Source organism: Hippocampus comes, unplaced genomic scaffold (assembly GCF_001891065.2).
Source record: "Hippocampus comes isolate QL1 unplaced genomic scaffold, H_comes_QL1_v1.1 scaffold122, whole genome shotgun sequence".
NCBI lineage: Eukaryota > Metazoa > Chordata > Actinopteri > Syngnathiformes > Syngnathidae > Hippocampus > Hippocampus comes.
This window is the reverse complement of record NW_017842059.1, coordinates 4,480,247-4,497,784: the sequence shown is the minus strand read 5'-3', so window position 1 is coordinate 4,497,784 and position 17,538 is coordinate 4,480,247. Positions and strand designations below refer to the sequence as shown.

At 40.7% G+C, this 17,538-nt stretch overlaps 1 protein-coding gene across 14 annotated transcripts in view; it reads left to right on the top strand.

Annotated features, from left to right (window-relative positions):
* Positions 1-17,538, top strand: part of phldb1b (pleckstrin homology-like domain, family B, member 1b) — a 114,122-nt gene that overhangs the window by 27,808 nt on the left and 68,776 nt on the right. For 6 of the 14 annotated variants that reach the window (XM_019861229.1, XM_019861235.1, XM_019861230.1 and 3 more), the window contains exons 1-4: positions 71-313; positions 2,951-3,052; positions 9,598-9,721; positions 11,470-11,640. In XM_019861229.1, coding sequence (XP_019716788.1) covers positions 278-313; positions 2,951-3,052; positions 9,598-9,721; positions 11,470-11,640 — 433 coding nt within the window. In that variant the 5' untranslated portion in view covers positions 71-277. Of the gene's footprint in view, positions 1-69; positions 314-2,950; positions 3,053-9,597; positions 9,722-11,469; positions 11,641-13,796; positions 14,208-17,538 lie in introns of those variants that run through there. The other 8 variants (XM_019861236.1, XM_019861234.1, XM_019861228.1 and 5 more) reach the window with 4 other exon arrangements.

Sequence of the window (17,538 nt, the reverse complement as noted above, 5' to 3'; positions counted from 1 at the left end):
CACACACGTCACTTGCTTCCTATCCTCTTTGAACCTTCCAGCCAGGAATGTAGGTTGTCTTAGTAAAGTGGAGCAAGCAGCAACAGGTCCACCTCGTGAGAGTTTGAGGATACTACTGTGCTCACATTTTGAGACAAAGAAGAGGCATCTACAGCAAACAGAGAATCTCTGCTTCCAGGGAAAGAAGCAGCATTGCTGAATTTGTACTGAGTGTATTTTGAGGTGTCCAGTTGAATCGAGGTCACACTGGCTGGATTGAGCCAGCAACAGGTCAACCATGACAGCTTGGCATTTGCTGGACATTTGGAAGAAGGTAAATATCACCTTTAGACTAGGGGATGATGTTGGGACCACATGAGAGCTGAGGGCTTGCATCATCCACCCCCCCCCTTTTTTTTTCGGTTCATTATTGGATGAAGTAACTTGACTTGTGGGACTCTTTAAACCTGTTTTATGATTAACGGTTCAAGGCTGACTCAACAGAATATTGGGTCTATCTGGAGAAGAAATATGTCAATGTTACAGCAGGGTTTTGTTATCTCGAGGGCAGAGAACATTACAAACATATTTTCCTATCCTGTTGCGCATCATTTCAGGCATGCAAAAGCCAGTACTCCCATTCCCTATTTGTATCAACCATGTCTTTTCTCACGCTTGACTTTGGTTTCAAACCACAAGTCACTTCAATGTTTTCTCACAAATATTCAGCTCTATGCAGAATCACACCACTTAACAAGTACTCTAGAAAGGATTATTAATGGCCACGTCTTGCTGACACGATGGAAATATAATGATGGCGCAAAAGGGATTTTTGTACGTCAGTTTTTTGGTGTTCTCATTGCCAGTTAGAGCCACAAGAGCAGGCCAAAGTGGCTGATTTCCAATGTGTAATCTAGCACAAGGGATTTAAATGAGTCGACGTATGTTACCTTCTCAGTGGCCACAAAAACCTGCAGCTAAATACCCTCGACCATATGGAGCGTGAGTCTGTGTCCTGTCAGCATAAATCACATCTTAAGAGTTGAAGCAAGAAGTACAAATCGCTCCAAAACACAAAACAAAATAAAACAAAAACAAAAGCAATGGCACATATGAAGAATGTTTAAAAAGATACATTATTCTTGGTTGCTTTTTTACTCTCATTGGACATTTTATTAGATACGTTTGTATAATGCAATAGGGTCAAGATGTCAATTTACTTATATGCATAATACAGTAATGTATATTTTAGCATCAAAAAAGTTTTACAATTCCAATTCATTAAAAAAAAAGAAAAACATGTTTGCCTCCTTTCTATCTATCTATCTATCTATCTATCTATCTATCTATCTATCTATCCATCCATCCATCCATCCATCCATCCATCCATCTGCATTTTACTGCCCTAGATCACCACTGTCACATCCGACTGCCGCAGTTCCAGTCGCTCCACCTCTCTCTCTCTCTCTCTCTCTCTCTCTCTCTCTTGCTCACTCTTGATACTATCAGAGATTTGTGTGGGCAGTCCTGTTTCCACCACTTCAGTCAGGATCCCAAGCTCGCATTCTGAAAATGTCATCTTTCCCTTGCTAACTGCCATTGTTCTGCCAGGCTGTTCTTGGGGCAGAGCCAGCATTGATACTTTGCCATGTGGGGCAGCCACGGTGCAAACCGCAATCAGCTGTGAAACTTTGTGGGCATGTTTGTGCTGGTAGAAGCACAATATCCTTTGTGAATAAGATGTTAAGATGGAGCAAACTGCGGGTGCAAATGAAATGCAATTGAAGGTGCTATTAGCGGGCACGGTTCATATTTGTGGGTTTGGCACTCAGTCTTTTGAAATAATTTAACCAAAAATTGAAGCCGAATATTATTTCATTTGAACATACGTTCAAAAAAAGACTAATATTGACTTGAAAACATGTACTGGAGTTTTTCTTTTCACTCAGAAATTCTAAATACAATTAAATAACAGAGTTTTTGAGTAAATTCTACTTGCATAGTATTAGTTAAAACAAGAAAGAATTCACTCAACGGTTGAGGAATAGACCAACAACCTTCAGTTTTGGGGGGCAGCCCTTCTAACACCTGAGACATGCCGCTCCTCCTATGCCCGAGTGTATTGCTGGTGTCAGGCGGAATACTCGTACTTTCAAGCGGAAACCATTTTTGTGCTCTACTTTTGGAGACAGCCATTATTAACTACAGTAACGTGTAAGTATAGCTTCGGTGGTAAAATGGCTGCCTCCCAATATGAAAGTTGTGGGTGTGTTCATCAAGTTACCATTTTTATTTTATTTTTTTTAAATAAATGAATACTAGGCAAGTAAAATTTACTCAGAAATTCTCTTTATAAAATTTTTGACTGGAAAAAAAAAAACAACTATTTTTTTCCCCCGAGTAAATATCACTCCAAAATCTTTTCAGTGTAGTCGAACTATGTTCAAGTGAATTTAGAGGGTAGTACAGGAAAGAACATACATTTGATTCTCAATCTATGTTAAATTACACTTCGTGAATACCAGAAAACCCTGTGAGTTTCAAATTACATGAAACCTGAATTCAACTGTTCAGGCAGATTTTTAGAAAAATTTTAAATATGTTATTGTGGTTCCACGCTGCAGTGGTAGAATTGCACTGCACCATACCGAGAATTATTATGTCTTTGACCGCATTTAGAGCGAGAGGATGACATGAACAAATTATTAGAAGCACCTCACAGTATGATGTACACTAACCACACAATTTCATTCCATGAAAAAGTTTCTTACAGCTTTCTCATATTTGCAAAGGCAGCGCTTGTGTATCGGTTTTCAAATTAAAGTATGTGTTGAGACCGGTGGTGTACAATCTGTTCACAATCATAAAAGACCTACTGGCTGCAAAACATATGTCACCGTTGTTTTTATGAATATTATTATCTGGAAAATAAAACATTTAATGAAAAATAAACTTTCATTTCCTCACACAGGATATTCATGTGAGTCAGGGGGCCGCAGACATCTCGATGGACATGGACCGCCTGAACAGGAATGCGCCAGAGAGTGGCACACAAGCCCGCCAGGTGTTAAAGGTGAGAGTGTGTTTTGAATACGTATCATAGAGCTATACGGTATGTAGCTGTGAATTTAGACAGGAAAATAAAACTAAAGAGAAGATGAATATTCTATGATTGGAGTACTGCAAATCTGGAGTGCATCTTCATTCATAAATGGCCTCGATATTCTCCCTAAACCAACCATGCGAGTTGGTAGGACGGTTTACAGGGGCGGATGGAAATTACTGACTCGCTGTGGCGACCCCTGAATAGGGATGTGCCGAAAGGAGAAGAAGAGGAAGGAGATTCTCCCTAAACCAGGAGTGTCAAACTCATTTTAGTCGTGGGGCAGTTTAGAGCTACGGCTTCCCTCAGAGGGCCGTGATGACAGTGAAACCACAAAATTATTACTTTTACATAACAAATTAGTAGATTACTAGTTTTGAAATCAGTCAAGTCAATTATAATGTTTTGTTCAATTTTTGTACAAGTGAGTGTAAACTGCGTAACAAAATTAATGCAAAATCTCAACGTTATTTATTACACATGACAATTTGACATTTCGGTACAGATTTTAGCAAGATGACACACACGATTTGCTTTTGCGGGCCACATAAAATGATCTGGCGGGCTGGATCTGGCCCCCGGGCCTTGAGTTTGGCACCTGTGCCCTAATCCATGTTAAGTGAATTAACACCATTATCCCAAATGGCCAGCCAGTCAGAGCAGCTCAGCTCAGGACATGCGCTGACAACATACAGTAGATGAGCATGTTGTAAAACAGGAATCTTCCACCGGAGTCAGTGATTAGTTGAAACCAGAAATGGAATGCCTCATTTCCTTTGCCCTATACGTGTCCCCTTTCGTCGTTTGAGCGTGGCTGACAGAGAGCTACATTAGACTCCAATGACTAAATATTACGCATGGGACAGTTAATTATTTCTCATTTAATCTGTTTGTTATTTATTTTATACAATACAATGAAATAATAGAAGGGGGAGGAAATACATCCACCATGATTACATTTTCAGTCTAATGCAGTGAAAGAAGATCACTCAATAGGACAAATGTCCTGCACTCGAGTTTTCTGACTGAAACAATTCTTTCATCAGTGACAATACTGGTCCTATAAATCCATTCTTCCTTCCTTCCATCCATCCATCCATCCATGCATCCATCCATCCATCCATCTGTTCATTTTCCGATCACTTTATCCTCACAAGGGTCGCGGGGATGCTGGAGCCTATGCCAGCTGTCTTCGGGCAGTAGTAGGGGGGCACCCTGAACTGGTTGCCAGCCAATCGCAGGGCACACACAGACGAACAACCATCCACACTCACACTCACTCCTAAGGACAATTTAGAGTGTTCAATCAGCCTGCCATGCATGTTTGTGGAATGTGGAAGGAAACCGGAGTACCCGGAGAAAACCCACGCAGGCATGGGGAGAATATGCAAACTCTACACTGGAATCGAACCCTACACCTCTGCACTGACAGAGGCGCTAACCAGTCGACTAGCGGGCCGCCCGCATCTATAAATCCCTCTTTTAAATCGTGCTAAAACATTTTGAACTTTTGGGATGAGTTTTGAATGGGCCCAAACGGGATGTTAGCCTCAACTCACTGCATAACAAACATAAAACATGCTATGACATATGATCTAATTTGACTCACTCATACACAGCTGATACGAGGCTGCGGCCCAGTGGTTGGAGATCCCTACTGAATAGTGCACATAGAGTAGTGGCTCATTGAGAGGTTAATGCATAGTGTGCCTCATGGGTGCACCAGCACTCTATGGTAGAGACAATTTCTGCATTCCTGCTGTCCAACACTTCCTCAACCCCATTACCACAACACCAGCTTAACAGGTCACAGAGGCCAAGGCAATGGCCATGCGCAGGTGGCGATCGATAGTGTGCGGACTCAAGTAAAAACAGACCAAAAGATAAAGCTTCTTTTTTTTTAATTTAAGTGACAGTGACTCCACACCTTACAGTCCATATTTAATTATTTAAGTGACAGTGACTCCACACCTTACAGTCCATTTCATAATTTACAGAACATACAATTTCTTCTTCTTTCTCAATTCAAAGTGTGCCAGTATGTAGCTAATTTTCATTATAATTGAACTTTGGTTGTGGATGATCACAGTCGATGATTCCAGACAATGACACTGGGTAAAAAAAAAAAGGAAATCAGCATGTAATTTGGTATATTGCAGACATTTGTCCCATTCCTTGTTCTCTACAATCATCACTTTTCGGGTAATATACAAATGGCATGTTTGCTGAACTGTAAACGTTGCATTGTGAAAGGAAGCAAGACATTTTTAACACATTTAGATTAATCAGAAATTTGTACAAACAGCGCGCACACACATGTAGAATAAAGAATAATATGTCCCCCCCCATGCATTTTCCTATCCGCTTTATCCTCACAAGGTGGGTGCTGGAGCTTATCCCAGCTGTCTTCTGGCAGTAGGTGGGGCACACCCCGGAAATGGTTGCGAGCCAATCACAGGGCACACAAAGACAAACAATGAGTCACACTTACTCTCACACCTAGGGACTATTTAGACTCTAAATAGTGCCCAATGAACTTGCCATGCATGCTTTTGGAATGTGGGAGGAAACCAGAGTACCCGGAGAAAACCAATGCAGGCACGGGCAGAATATTCAAATTTCACACAGGAAGGCCACAGTCCGGATTCAAGCCCAAGGACTGTACTGCCAGGCAGACGTGCTAACCAGTTTACACCATGCTGCTCCAATAGCCAGAGATATGTGCAAGCTATATATATATATATATATATAAAACTACCGAAAAATACTCAAACCATTTTCTACTCAATCTGAGACAAAAATATTAGTTATGCTGCGGATCACACGCTGATACACAGGAGAAGAATAACAAAGACAACAAATTCTGCCCATGTAAGCTGCAGACAGAATTAAAAAAAAAGAAATATATCAGTTCAAATTCAGCCAACGCTGCACTTTAAAGCACTCATCACATGCCAGGAACAGCATTTCTCTGAATTGTGGAGCGCTGATTTTATGGCAACACCCCTGCAGACAAACACACTACTGTATTTCCTTCAGTGTGTTGAGGAATGCGCAAAAGCACTTGTGTTCGAACTATGGCCCCGGGGCCATTTGCAGTGTTGCTGGCCTGCATTTTACGACTTCCTTTCAACATGGAGTTGTAAGGAGGCGAAGAAAAGAAACATCTTCTTATCTCACATCTCTTGCTTTCCACCCATAAGACATAACATTTATTTTAATAGGGCCCCTATGAAAAATAAAAGATAATTCGGTTACAGTAGCAATTAACATAACACATGCCTGTGTGCTCAAATTTCTGCCGCATGTCAAGGTGAGCTTCGTCCAGATTGCTCTTGCTTTGATTCTGCTGCTGCTCAGTGCAGGAGCCAATACGAAGGTTGCAACCTTTCAGATCTGGAAATAAGGGAAAACTATGAATTCATAGAATCACATCGATCCATCCATTTTCAGATCCGCTTATCCTCACAACGGTCGTGAGCGTGCTCAAGCCTATCCCAGCTGACTTCTGACAGGAGGCGGGGTAAACCCTGAACTGGTTGCCAGCCAATCGCAGGGCACACATAGACGATATTTGCGCGCACAATACACAGAGGGACACTTTAATGTGTTCCATTAACCTGCCATGCATGTTTTTAGAATGTGGGAAGTAACAGGGAGAACATGCAAATTCCAGAGAATCACATGTGTTCTTTTTTTATCTGAAAAAACAAAATGCTTTAATTTCATTGACATTATTTAACATGTCATATTAGCCTCTGGGCCTAGGGGTCACTTGGTGGTCAGTCAGGAAGGAGAAGTCAAGAGAGCATTTAGACTCACTTCAAGTTTAAAGTGCTTAATTAGCAATGAACATTGTTATTATTATTTATTTTTTTTTACAGACTGAAGTAGCCTGAACCTGGGCATAGTCTATAGGCTATTAAAATGTCAAGTCAGCTTTATTGTCAAATATACTCTATGTACAACATACAGCACAGGTGAAATGCCTTTCCTCTCAACCACAGTTCAAACATGCAGTGCATTGAAAACACATACAGCTAAAATTAAGGGCAGCGAAACTGAACTGCATAAAAAAGACATAAAGACATAAATATATGACTATAAACAAATAAAACAATACAATGTATTGTATTGTATTGTAAATAAAACAATAAATAGCAATCAATAGACAACCAAGGGCACTTGTAATTATTGCGGGTTAAAGTTAGTGCATTGTTTAAGCGCAATAATCGGATGTCAGATGCTGAGGGAGGGTCACAGTCTGTGGTAGTAGGCAGGGATAGGTGGCGTGGGGGGGGGGGCAGAACAGGGAGGGAGTTGAGTCTCCTGATCGCCTGGTGGAATAAACTGTTCTTGAGCCTTGCAAATTAAACAAAGATTTGTACTTCAACACTTATAACAATTGTAAAACACTGAATAGCCTGAACTTGAGCATATAGACCTGGACTACTGTATTGTATACATATAAAGTGTATAAAATGCTGTAAATTAAACAAAGCCTGTCTGGGGACGCTTTTACTGAAAGAGGACAATACTTAAATTAAATAGGCTATAAAGTGCTACAAATGCAACAATCGGGGATGCCTTCACTTTTAAGAAGAAGAAAACATGAAACACTTGTAAACTTGTGCGATTAAATGTTCAAGGTTGAATAAACTGAACGTGAGCATACTGTGTTACATGCATATACTGTAGAGTGCTGTCACAGCTATAAAAAAGCTTGTCTGGGGACACTTTTACTATAATAAAAATAACTATAATATAATGAAACACTTGTGTGAACCCAAATGAAAAGATGAAAAAAATGGCAAAAAGTGCAAAACAATCCTCTTCCTCAACCCCGTCATGTGCCTGATCACGGCTAAACATTCAACAGCTTTCCCTTTCTTCTCCCCTGTGCTACTTCTTCCAAAAGCACTTCTTGTTACTCCTTGCAACTATGATTTTCAAAGCAGTGCCGTGAAAGTGAACAGGATTGCTCAAAGTATGCAGTGAGCATACTTTGAGCAATGAGTTACTAGCCACATGAACATGACAGATAGTGGGAGCGCAACGGGGCTGGGCTGCCTGCGTGCAGACAGACAGACAGACAGACCGACTGAGGATTTGGCCCAGAGCAGAGGAGAACGCACCAGATGTAGACTACACTCGCGGGTCCGCGGACCTCCTGCCAATACCATGTTGCTGTCTTGAATATTTCCTGTCTTTTATTTTGTTCATTATTATTAAAATCAGTGTTCACCTTTGTGTGTGACAGACGCATGGGACAATTAGGAAAATACGGAACAAACTGCCTCCCGTATAGAACCAGTATTGGAAACGAGATTTAATTCCCAATTATAGGACAATTCCTTATTTTACAGAACTGGTGGCAACCTGAGCGGATACTATGGTATGTTCCAATGAGATACAGGGCTACTGGCAATTCCAAAATCCTGAAAAATCCTTTTTTTTCCCCTCATCGCATAGCTATTCTTCTATCGTAATAAATGTATTACATACAGCATATTCTTATATACAATGCTGGATTACTTTTTGAGTGTTATTGTAAATATAATCAAGGGGAATCATTTCAAAGAGGCCCTTGCATTCTTTGATTTTTCTAAACGGGGTCCATTGAAGTAAAAGTTTGGACATCCCGGTGAAAACAGTCACCGATTCTAATCATTTCATGTCAAGACATTGATTAAAGCCCTAGGGTGATGGGTAAAGCTCTTCAAGTGGAAGCATAGTGACGCATTTGCAAGCCTGTATTACGACATCATGTGTCACCGCTTAACACTTTAAGATAATTGTCAGGACATGACAACTGATGTGAACCATTCATAGTGTGTAATGTATACTGTCGTTCCAACTAGAGGCAGACATTTTTTTACGGGAATCCCCGGAGCCAATTTTGCCTTCAATCACTGGATTGGGACAGTACAGGATACAAAATTCACAGCAAGAGATGGGAGTGGGATTATCCAATCTGAACCCCCCCACCCCTCCAAAAAAAGAAACTCGAAAATTCCATTAGGACAAAACTGTGAGTAATGAGTAAAAGGCAACTGTAATTTGTTTTTGAAGTGGCTGACTTCCAAAATGGGAGTGGTACGGGAGTGGGAGTCATTCTGACTGGGGCGAGCAGGACAGTTTTTTGTTTTTTTACTTTGGTTCACTTCTGGGATGAGGATGGGATTGGATTTTTTTTTTGTGGGAGTGGGATGATTACAGCCTCTGCTCTCGTTCCTTTGAATGATGAGTGTTACCCTCTAGTTCCATCACCTTATGAAATTAAATGTTAATAATGATGCTCTATCTGATGTACCACAGAAATATGGTATACGTTAACATTTCAAAGAGAAAATCACTCATTCATCTTAAAATGACCATTAACCATTTTATGCACCCTATAACCTGATAAATGATAAGCTGTCCACTGTAGTAACCGCTGTCCCTGAAAGGGTTTAAATGGTTTAAAACCTAGTAATCACAATGATAAATTTTCTGGCCTTGGTGTTTCTCAACAGAGCACTCCACTGGATGTGATCGAGACTGGAAAGGGATTGAAGTTCCAGGCTGAGCGCCCTCATCTCGTCAGCCTAGGTAGTGGACGTCTGAGTGTTGCCATCACTCTGCTGCCTCTGCCTGAGGGTGAGTATTTTGCTGTACCTCACCTTTATGATGTAAAGTTCCTCCCCTTACACAACACTCTTGTCAGTTACAGTGGAAAGCTCGTTTTCACCTCACTGTCCTCTTTCTTTCAGTGTTTGCTGGCAGGTTTCTGCATGTGTAACCCTTTGGCCTTGTCTGCTTTTGCTGCGTGTCTCTTTAGCCACACCAGCTTTCCCTTTATGTGTCTGTGTCTATTGAGGCTGGTACACAGGGTGTGTTTCTTGACACATACCTGTGCAATTTTGCAAGTCCAGAGGCCAAAGCAATATTAGTCTTCTCTGTATTGGACTGGTAGAGCGATGCTGCAATTGATTCCAAGAAAAACAGAGACCATATTATCCATCATATGGGCAAAAGGTTTGGGACATACACTTCAGTCAGTGAATTAAATAATTCGGGCTCTGTTTTTGTGACCGGAGTAAATCCTGCATGGCTCGTGTCGTATATCTACGAGAATATGGGTTTGATCCAGTGTTGGTAATTTCCCAGACAAGCACAAGAGTGCCCCCAATTTACTTCAATCGTGGCCAATGACCACCAAAATGGCTCCTTTCATTCCCTTTAAATGCAGCACACTAATAGTGCACTCGAGTCTCGGCGTGGCAGAAGCACATCTGTGCCGTGAAGTGGACTTGGAGGACACCCCTCCTAACACCCCTGGGATGATTAAAAAAAAAAATCATCACAATGATTCAATGGCTTTGGTGATTGCTGTATTTAGAATATATACTATATAATACTGTATAATATACATACATATATATATATATATATATAAAATAATGATTATTATTACTAATGTTATTGAGGCGGCCCGGTGTTTATCTATATATCTATATATATATAGATATATATATACACATACACCGGTCCGCCTCAATAATAATAGAAATGATAATAATAATAATAATAATAATAATAATAATAATAATTGTTTTTCTTATTTTATAATTATAATAATATTTATTTGTAAGGTTGAGGTTCAGCAAAGATTTTTTTCTGGAATGTCAAAGCTGTTGTGAATTACAACGCATGGTAAAATCTGTATTATGCAAACTTGTATTGGGAAAATTTAACAACAAAAAATGTTTTTTGTTTTACCCAAGTAAATCAGCATCAAAACAAATTTTGGGAACACATAAAGCCTGATTTTCACCTTGACGGCTGCTAAAGGTGCATTCCACTTGGTCACCTGGTACCCATCAGTTGCAGTCCCAAAGGTGAAAAAGGTTCAACTCCTTCTTCAGCTTGATGACATCACTTACCGTTGGTGTCCCCCAACCGTTTTGTGGATTGCTGACACGATAGGCACCGATCACCTTTCAGCCACAGCTCCGATTGGTCCATTCGGACTGAGTTCGATGTCCCCCCGCCTCCCCCGGGACGTGGGTAAAGTTCTGCTGGAGTTCTGCCAGCTCACATTGCAACTGACCACTGTGGCCCCTCCCACAGGTGGTTAGCCAGACAGTATTACAGAGTATTTACAGACTGTAGCTTGTCATTTTTAGCATCAGTGACAGTTGTTATCTTATTTGGTCTTGTGTAAAACAGGTAGAGGAGTGTGGGAGGGTGTGAAGCCATCAGGGAAGGAGAAGAAAGACTGTCAAAATTTTAATGGTGCCCCTTATTAAACATAACATAGTGCGGAGATCTATCTATCGATCTATCTGTCCGTGCGTGTGTGCGACTTTGTGGACCCCCTTACAATGCTTCCTTCTTCTCCACAGGCCGTACAACTATAGGTCATGGTCCAATGGACATCAACATCCAAGGCCCGGGGGTGGAAGCTCAACATTGCTACATAGAAAATAGGTCAGGGGTCATCTTGTTACATCCCTGCGGGAATCTATGCGCTGTTGATGGACTCCAAGTGACACAACCGATCCGCTTGTCCCAAGGTAAGATTCTACTCTAACGTAAGGCGCTTTGACACGGACAATCTCTTTAGCGTTTTCATGACTTTATTTCCCGAATCACTGTCCTGTGTGTAAGGCAGGAAGAAGGTTTGCATGTGACCTGCAAATTTCCGGGCTTCTGATGTAGTATCAGATTTTTGGGGTCTCGCAAAAAAAAAAAAAAATTAAAAAAGCTTGGTCCTGACCGTGTTGCTGTCGTGTAATTCTACATAAATACAGTTGAGGTGATGTATTCTGTTCTATGAGATGAGGTCAGTTTATGCTTTTTTAAAAAGAGTAACGGTAATATTTTTTGTTAAACATCCCTTTTCCTTACTATAAATTGCATTCACAATGGCTAGCATACACTAGAAGAGAAAAAAAGCGATTATGGGAAGCCTGTGCTGGCTCAGCAAGAGAAGTAGGTCCATTCAATAAAAAAGCACTCAGCTCTTTTAAGTAGTTATCGACCAAAAGGCTGTGTGGCTTATCTAGTTAATTGCCATTACATTTATACAGAGGAGGAAAAAGGATTTTCAATTTCCCAAAGAGAGATAAATTGTACAGGAGTAATAGTTTCACCTTAGTCATGTAACATTCTTAGACATTGACATCAGAGCTCAGTGCATTTCCAATGCAAATAGAAATGCTCATCGTTAGTCACTCTGCTTGCAGGGTGTGGATTTTACTGTAATATTGTAGACATTTTCTCCAACACAAACGCTTAATTGTCATTCTTGTAGAAGCTACTTTATCAACTGATATTTAGTCAGCAGCGAAGCATATCACTAAAACAATATCCAACAATCAGCCCAACTTTCAACCTGGTCTCTTACTGGCCAAACAAATTGAGGAAATAATGCTACTTACTGTAAACTGCTTCCACTGAAGTGCTCACTGTCACTGTCAGAATCAAAACTTCTGCTATGTGGAAACTGGGAAGAGATAAGGTGGGTCATTAAGGAGGTATTTTGTGTTGTTGTCATAGTTGTGTCATGGCTTGTAGTAGCGGATGTAAATCAGACATTAATGGCTTTTGGTTACTCAATATTGTGATCAGTACTTCCTGTAAAACACTTGCACAAAGGATTTCTGTCTTTTGGCTCCACGAGTGTATAAACAGTAATTCTTTGTTGGTTTTATCTGTTCCTTTACTTTGCACATTACCACTGCATATGCATCTTTACATGCTCAACACTTGCTAATAATACAGAGACATCAGATCTGTCTCTGGCATCTGTGACATGCTTCCAATGCACTTTAACTGGGTGCCATACTGAAGAGTGCAGGTTTACAGTGGATGAACTACACATGGTACTACGGTGATAACTGTCTGAATAATATACTTTTAAGTATTATCCATGTGTACTGGTGCAAAGTAATGGACGAAAGTCATACACTTTAATGTTACAGGTCTGCTAAGCAGCAAGATTTACAAAATTCTTAAAAATACTTATTTCTTCTTCATCTTCTTCCGGTGTTGGTTGATGGTTCTCTAAGAATGGCCAATAATCGGCCGAAGAAAGAATTATTGCAGGATCTCACTTTGACAGTCAATCAGTATTCGTATTACCGGTATATGTGATCTTTAAGTGTACTGATCATTTTAAGGCATACTCCTGAGTGCCCATTTTAAATGATAATGTCAATGTTATACTGTACTGGGTAAACAATGGTGTATATTTGTTGTAGGTTTACACAACAAATAAAACAAACACACACAAAACAAAACGTTCAGAAATATGTATTTGGCAAATTGGTTCTCTTTGCTTCTTGTCCAGTAGCATTTCTATAGTTAAAAAAAAATCCCTTTTAAATGTTGCCCAATTATACCCAAGAGGCATTTTTAGGATGAGTAATGCAACTTCGAAAGTATGTTGTTCCAATTTGTATCGTTACAAACCTTCATTGCCTATGCCAAACGGTTTATTCTGACGCTGCCGGTGACTCTTGTGCAATCATCTGTGGTTGGCATCGCCGTCTCATCAATAAAGGAAATCTCAATGCAAAGAAATATCGAGATGTATACAACCCACACCCACACCCGCACTCCCAACTCCCTCCCCCGCCCCCCTTTCCTCTCCTCTCTGAGTCTCCAGTCTCCTCGTCTTGCTCCTCCCTCAGCTCCTCCCCTGACAACCCGGCCGCTGTCTGTGCTGATTCTGGGAGTACTGAAAACCGGCAGTTAGTCACAGGAGTTCCTTTCGGATGAGAAAGCGAATTGTTGCCCATTGGACTAAAAAAAGATAGGGACTTTTAAGCGTATAACCTTGATAGTGTGATGTACCGACACGCACCCACCAGTGGGTAAACTCGGAGCCTAACAAGTGAACAAGTAAACAGCTGCCGTTGGGATCGCTCCGACATCTGCAGCATACATTGGTCAGTCTTTTTTTTATGGGATTATCATTACAAAAGAACGTGAGGACAAAGCCCATAAACACTGCTGTTGTTGCCTAAATTATTCGCGCTTACTCAGAAGACACGTGGGTTTTTTTTTTTTTTTTGAAAAGCTGCATTGGTGATGAACACAGCAGAGGGAGAGAACGCTTTCATTCATTGGACCTAAAGTAAGTGGGATTGTTTTATTTGCTGTCTGTATTTCTCTGATGCACTGTTTGAACTGTACTGTATATGTTGCCGATGTGGAAAATGCTCCACGTACACTAATTTGTCGCTGTACACTGTATAGTATAGTTACAGTACAGTACAGTACTTTGAAAACTACGTTTATCACTGCACAAATAAAACTGACTTAACACTTATGAAACTGAAACATTCATATGTTAAAACCTATCCAACACCGTCAGAAGAAAGTTAGCACCATTTCCATTTTCTTTCTGAAGCTCCTAAATTGGATTCCATTTGAGAATTTTACTTGTGTTATCAGTGTCAGAGTATGTCCAAAAATAGTACAATTGTACGCTTGAAACCACACAATCTTCTTTTTTCTTTTTTTTTCCAAATGAGGTTTGCTGTTGTTTGAAGGCAAAGACATAAATATTGCGTCATTGTCCAAATACATCCATCCATCTATTTTTTTTAAATACCACTTAGCTTGTTCTGAGTTCACACGACACATCCAGAGACAGATAACCTTTACTTTAAAATTCACACTGTTACTGATTGGGGACTGAACCCACACAAATGTACCACTTCTACATCTATTCGCAGGAAATATGGACAGAAACCGTCCGTAATTGGTGAGTTTCTGCCATTAATTGACAATATAAGCCGCTCCACTCCATTAGTGGAATGTGCCATTTGGTTATTCAGAGTGTTACAAAACGAGAGTGCCGGAGTGCGCTTCTGCTGCTCTGATTTTGGAGACACCAAGCGGCCAGAGCGTCTGGCAGGATGAATTGAAACCGAACAAGCAAGATGTGAGGGTGGCGGGCTAGCGGGGGATTTATACGACCTCATTCACCATTCCTGTACCATGGCTACAATTCAAGTTGGTAAATTGTAAACTTTTTTTCTGAAGTTGGCGGTTGTTTAGCGGCGCGATCAAAAGAGCCACAGTAGCTAATGCTTACAGTAGTCTTGCTCGTCACGACAAAAATAACACGAGTGCGGTCATAAATTTATAGAAGGGGAGGACACTCTGCCTCACGCAACAATTCCACTCTCAGAGTATTGATAAGGCGTCAGAGTGAATTTTTGAATGCATCCCTAATTTGTGCCAAGGGATAAAGTTATAATTACCAATATTGATCGTAAACACCACAAATAGACCACAAATTATGATCCTGTAACATGTTATGTTACATGTCACTTTAGGAGGTGTTTTAGCAAGCCATTCACTGTTCTGTTGTGCTGAGTGCTGATTTTCCAAGTGTGTCGAACGCATCACTGCCACCGGCGTGTGTGACGAAAAGATAATTTCCATATCATTGCTGGCAAGCTCGCTCAGCTTGCTTGTTTTTGTTGTATGGAATCATGGGACATTTAACAACTGTAACTTCAGAACTTTTCTTGTGACTCTTTTACCATGTCATAGAAAATCATGAGTGGGCAGGACAGGCAGAAAACCCCTTTCTGCTTGTAACAGGGGCTATGTTCTGGGGGGAAAAAAATCTGTGTATGGGTGAATTCATGATTACTTGATTGTTGTAATCTAAAAGTACCCAATTTTTGTGTTCATAATATTGACAATAATATCTTTATTATTCTTCCACTGTCTGCAGCAGTGTTGTTTCTTCATTGATGTATTGAAACCCAATCAAATAACACAATGCAGGTATCTCTTTGGTCTAAATTACTAATTACAGATGCTTGTTCATATTTTTCCTATCTCATCCCCAATACAGTATTGCATGCGTTAAAGAGTATTAAGCAGTACAGTCCTCATTTATTTTCCACTCAGCAACACATTTCAACTTTTCTCAAGTCCCAAACAAGTTTGAATAAAAGTTGGTCTGTATAAATGCAATATTTACACCAGTTCAAACATTGCCCCCACATGTATGCAAGTTCTGTTTATAGACGGTCAGCACACACAGGTCCAGTTTTGCAGACACCTCCCCAGCACCTACTGACATAAGCAGACCTCACTGTCTCTGTCTACTGTTACATTGCTATTCCTGGTTACCACTGTGACCCAACCAGGCCTTGTGACAGAAGTAGAAACAAGCTTCACTCTTCATGATTGTGGCATCTAAAATCCTTTTTGAGGTTCATACTTTATGGAAAATTTTAAGGGGGCTCTTCAGTATCAGGCGTTTTTAGCTTCCATAGATTCCTGAGGTAAAATGTTGAAAACTCACTAACTAACCAACTAACCAGCTAACTAACATTGTAACAACAACTCCAGGATGCAAATAAGGCTTACTATGTTTTGGGAAAATGCCATTTAGCACTGAACATTATTATGTATTGAATTGTCGAATTGGAGAAATTTGTGAAAATAAAAATGACTGATGATCAGACAGATGATCAGATGGAATTTTGAGATCAGGGAGTGCGCGATAAGATGAACATGTTTTGAAATTATCTTGCGACCCACATGTGGTAAACACAACTAGGTAGGCTGTGCTGCTGAATTAACCTAGCCCACCTGGAGAACTAAAATCAACTGTGGTTTTGGTTGATATGACTAGAGCTGCATCCATTTACCTTCAGGTCCACCTTTTCCAGCGGGGGATTAACTTTAGTTGTGACAAACGGAAGAAGGGGGCTTGGGGGTTGTGATCAGGGAAAATCTGTTCAGACAATTGGTAACCAACCACAGACAGAGTGATTGTGAGGTGTCAAGTAGACAATTCTGCATCTGGTCACTGTGCTGTGAGTGTTGTTCACGAGGTGCTGTCATAAGCAAAGTGCCCTTGGATCAGTCCTCCCGCCTTGCACAAAAGCTACCAAGTGACACAGTTTTGGTTCAGATATACAGTTTTGTATCTCCCCCCAAAGGTTTAAAAACAAGTTGTCCCATAACCCTTTCGGACACCATATCGTTGGTGTATGAACTAGTTTTACAGAATGGTAAGGTGGTCTGACACTACTGTGGAATTTAGAAACAGCCAAGACCACCACCAAGAACTTTCTTTAAAAAAATGTTTTTCTTGAAAGTGCTACTCCCATGAACAGAGTCAAACACACACCCCTCCTTTGCACTGCCGTCAAAGCAGTCTTCCTCTGGTATTTGAGCCCGTGTTTGATGGCCCCTGGCTTGTTGAAAAACATCCATTGATTAACTGGGAGGTGCTTGACTTCTTGACCTTTGTCTAGGCTCCAACTGTCAACCATAGTTATGGCCAAGCTATTCTGCAGCTTCACTGCCACTTGAGTGACGTCCCATGCTGGCTGTTCAAAGACCTCATTATAGTTAAGGCAGTAATGAATAAATGTCAGAGAGAATGCATAAGTGCGGGGGTCCCCAACCGCCGGTCAGCGGCCCGGTCA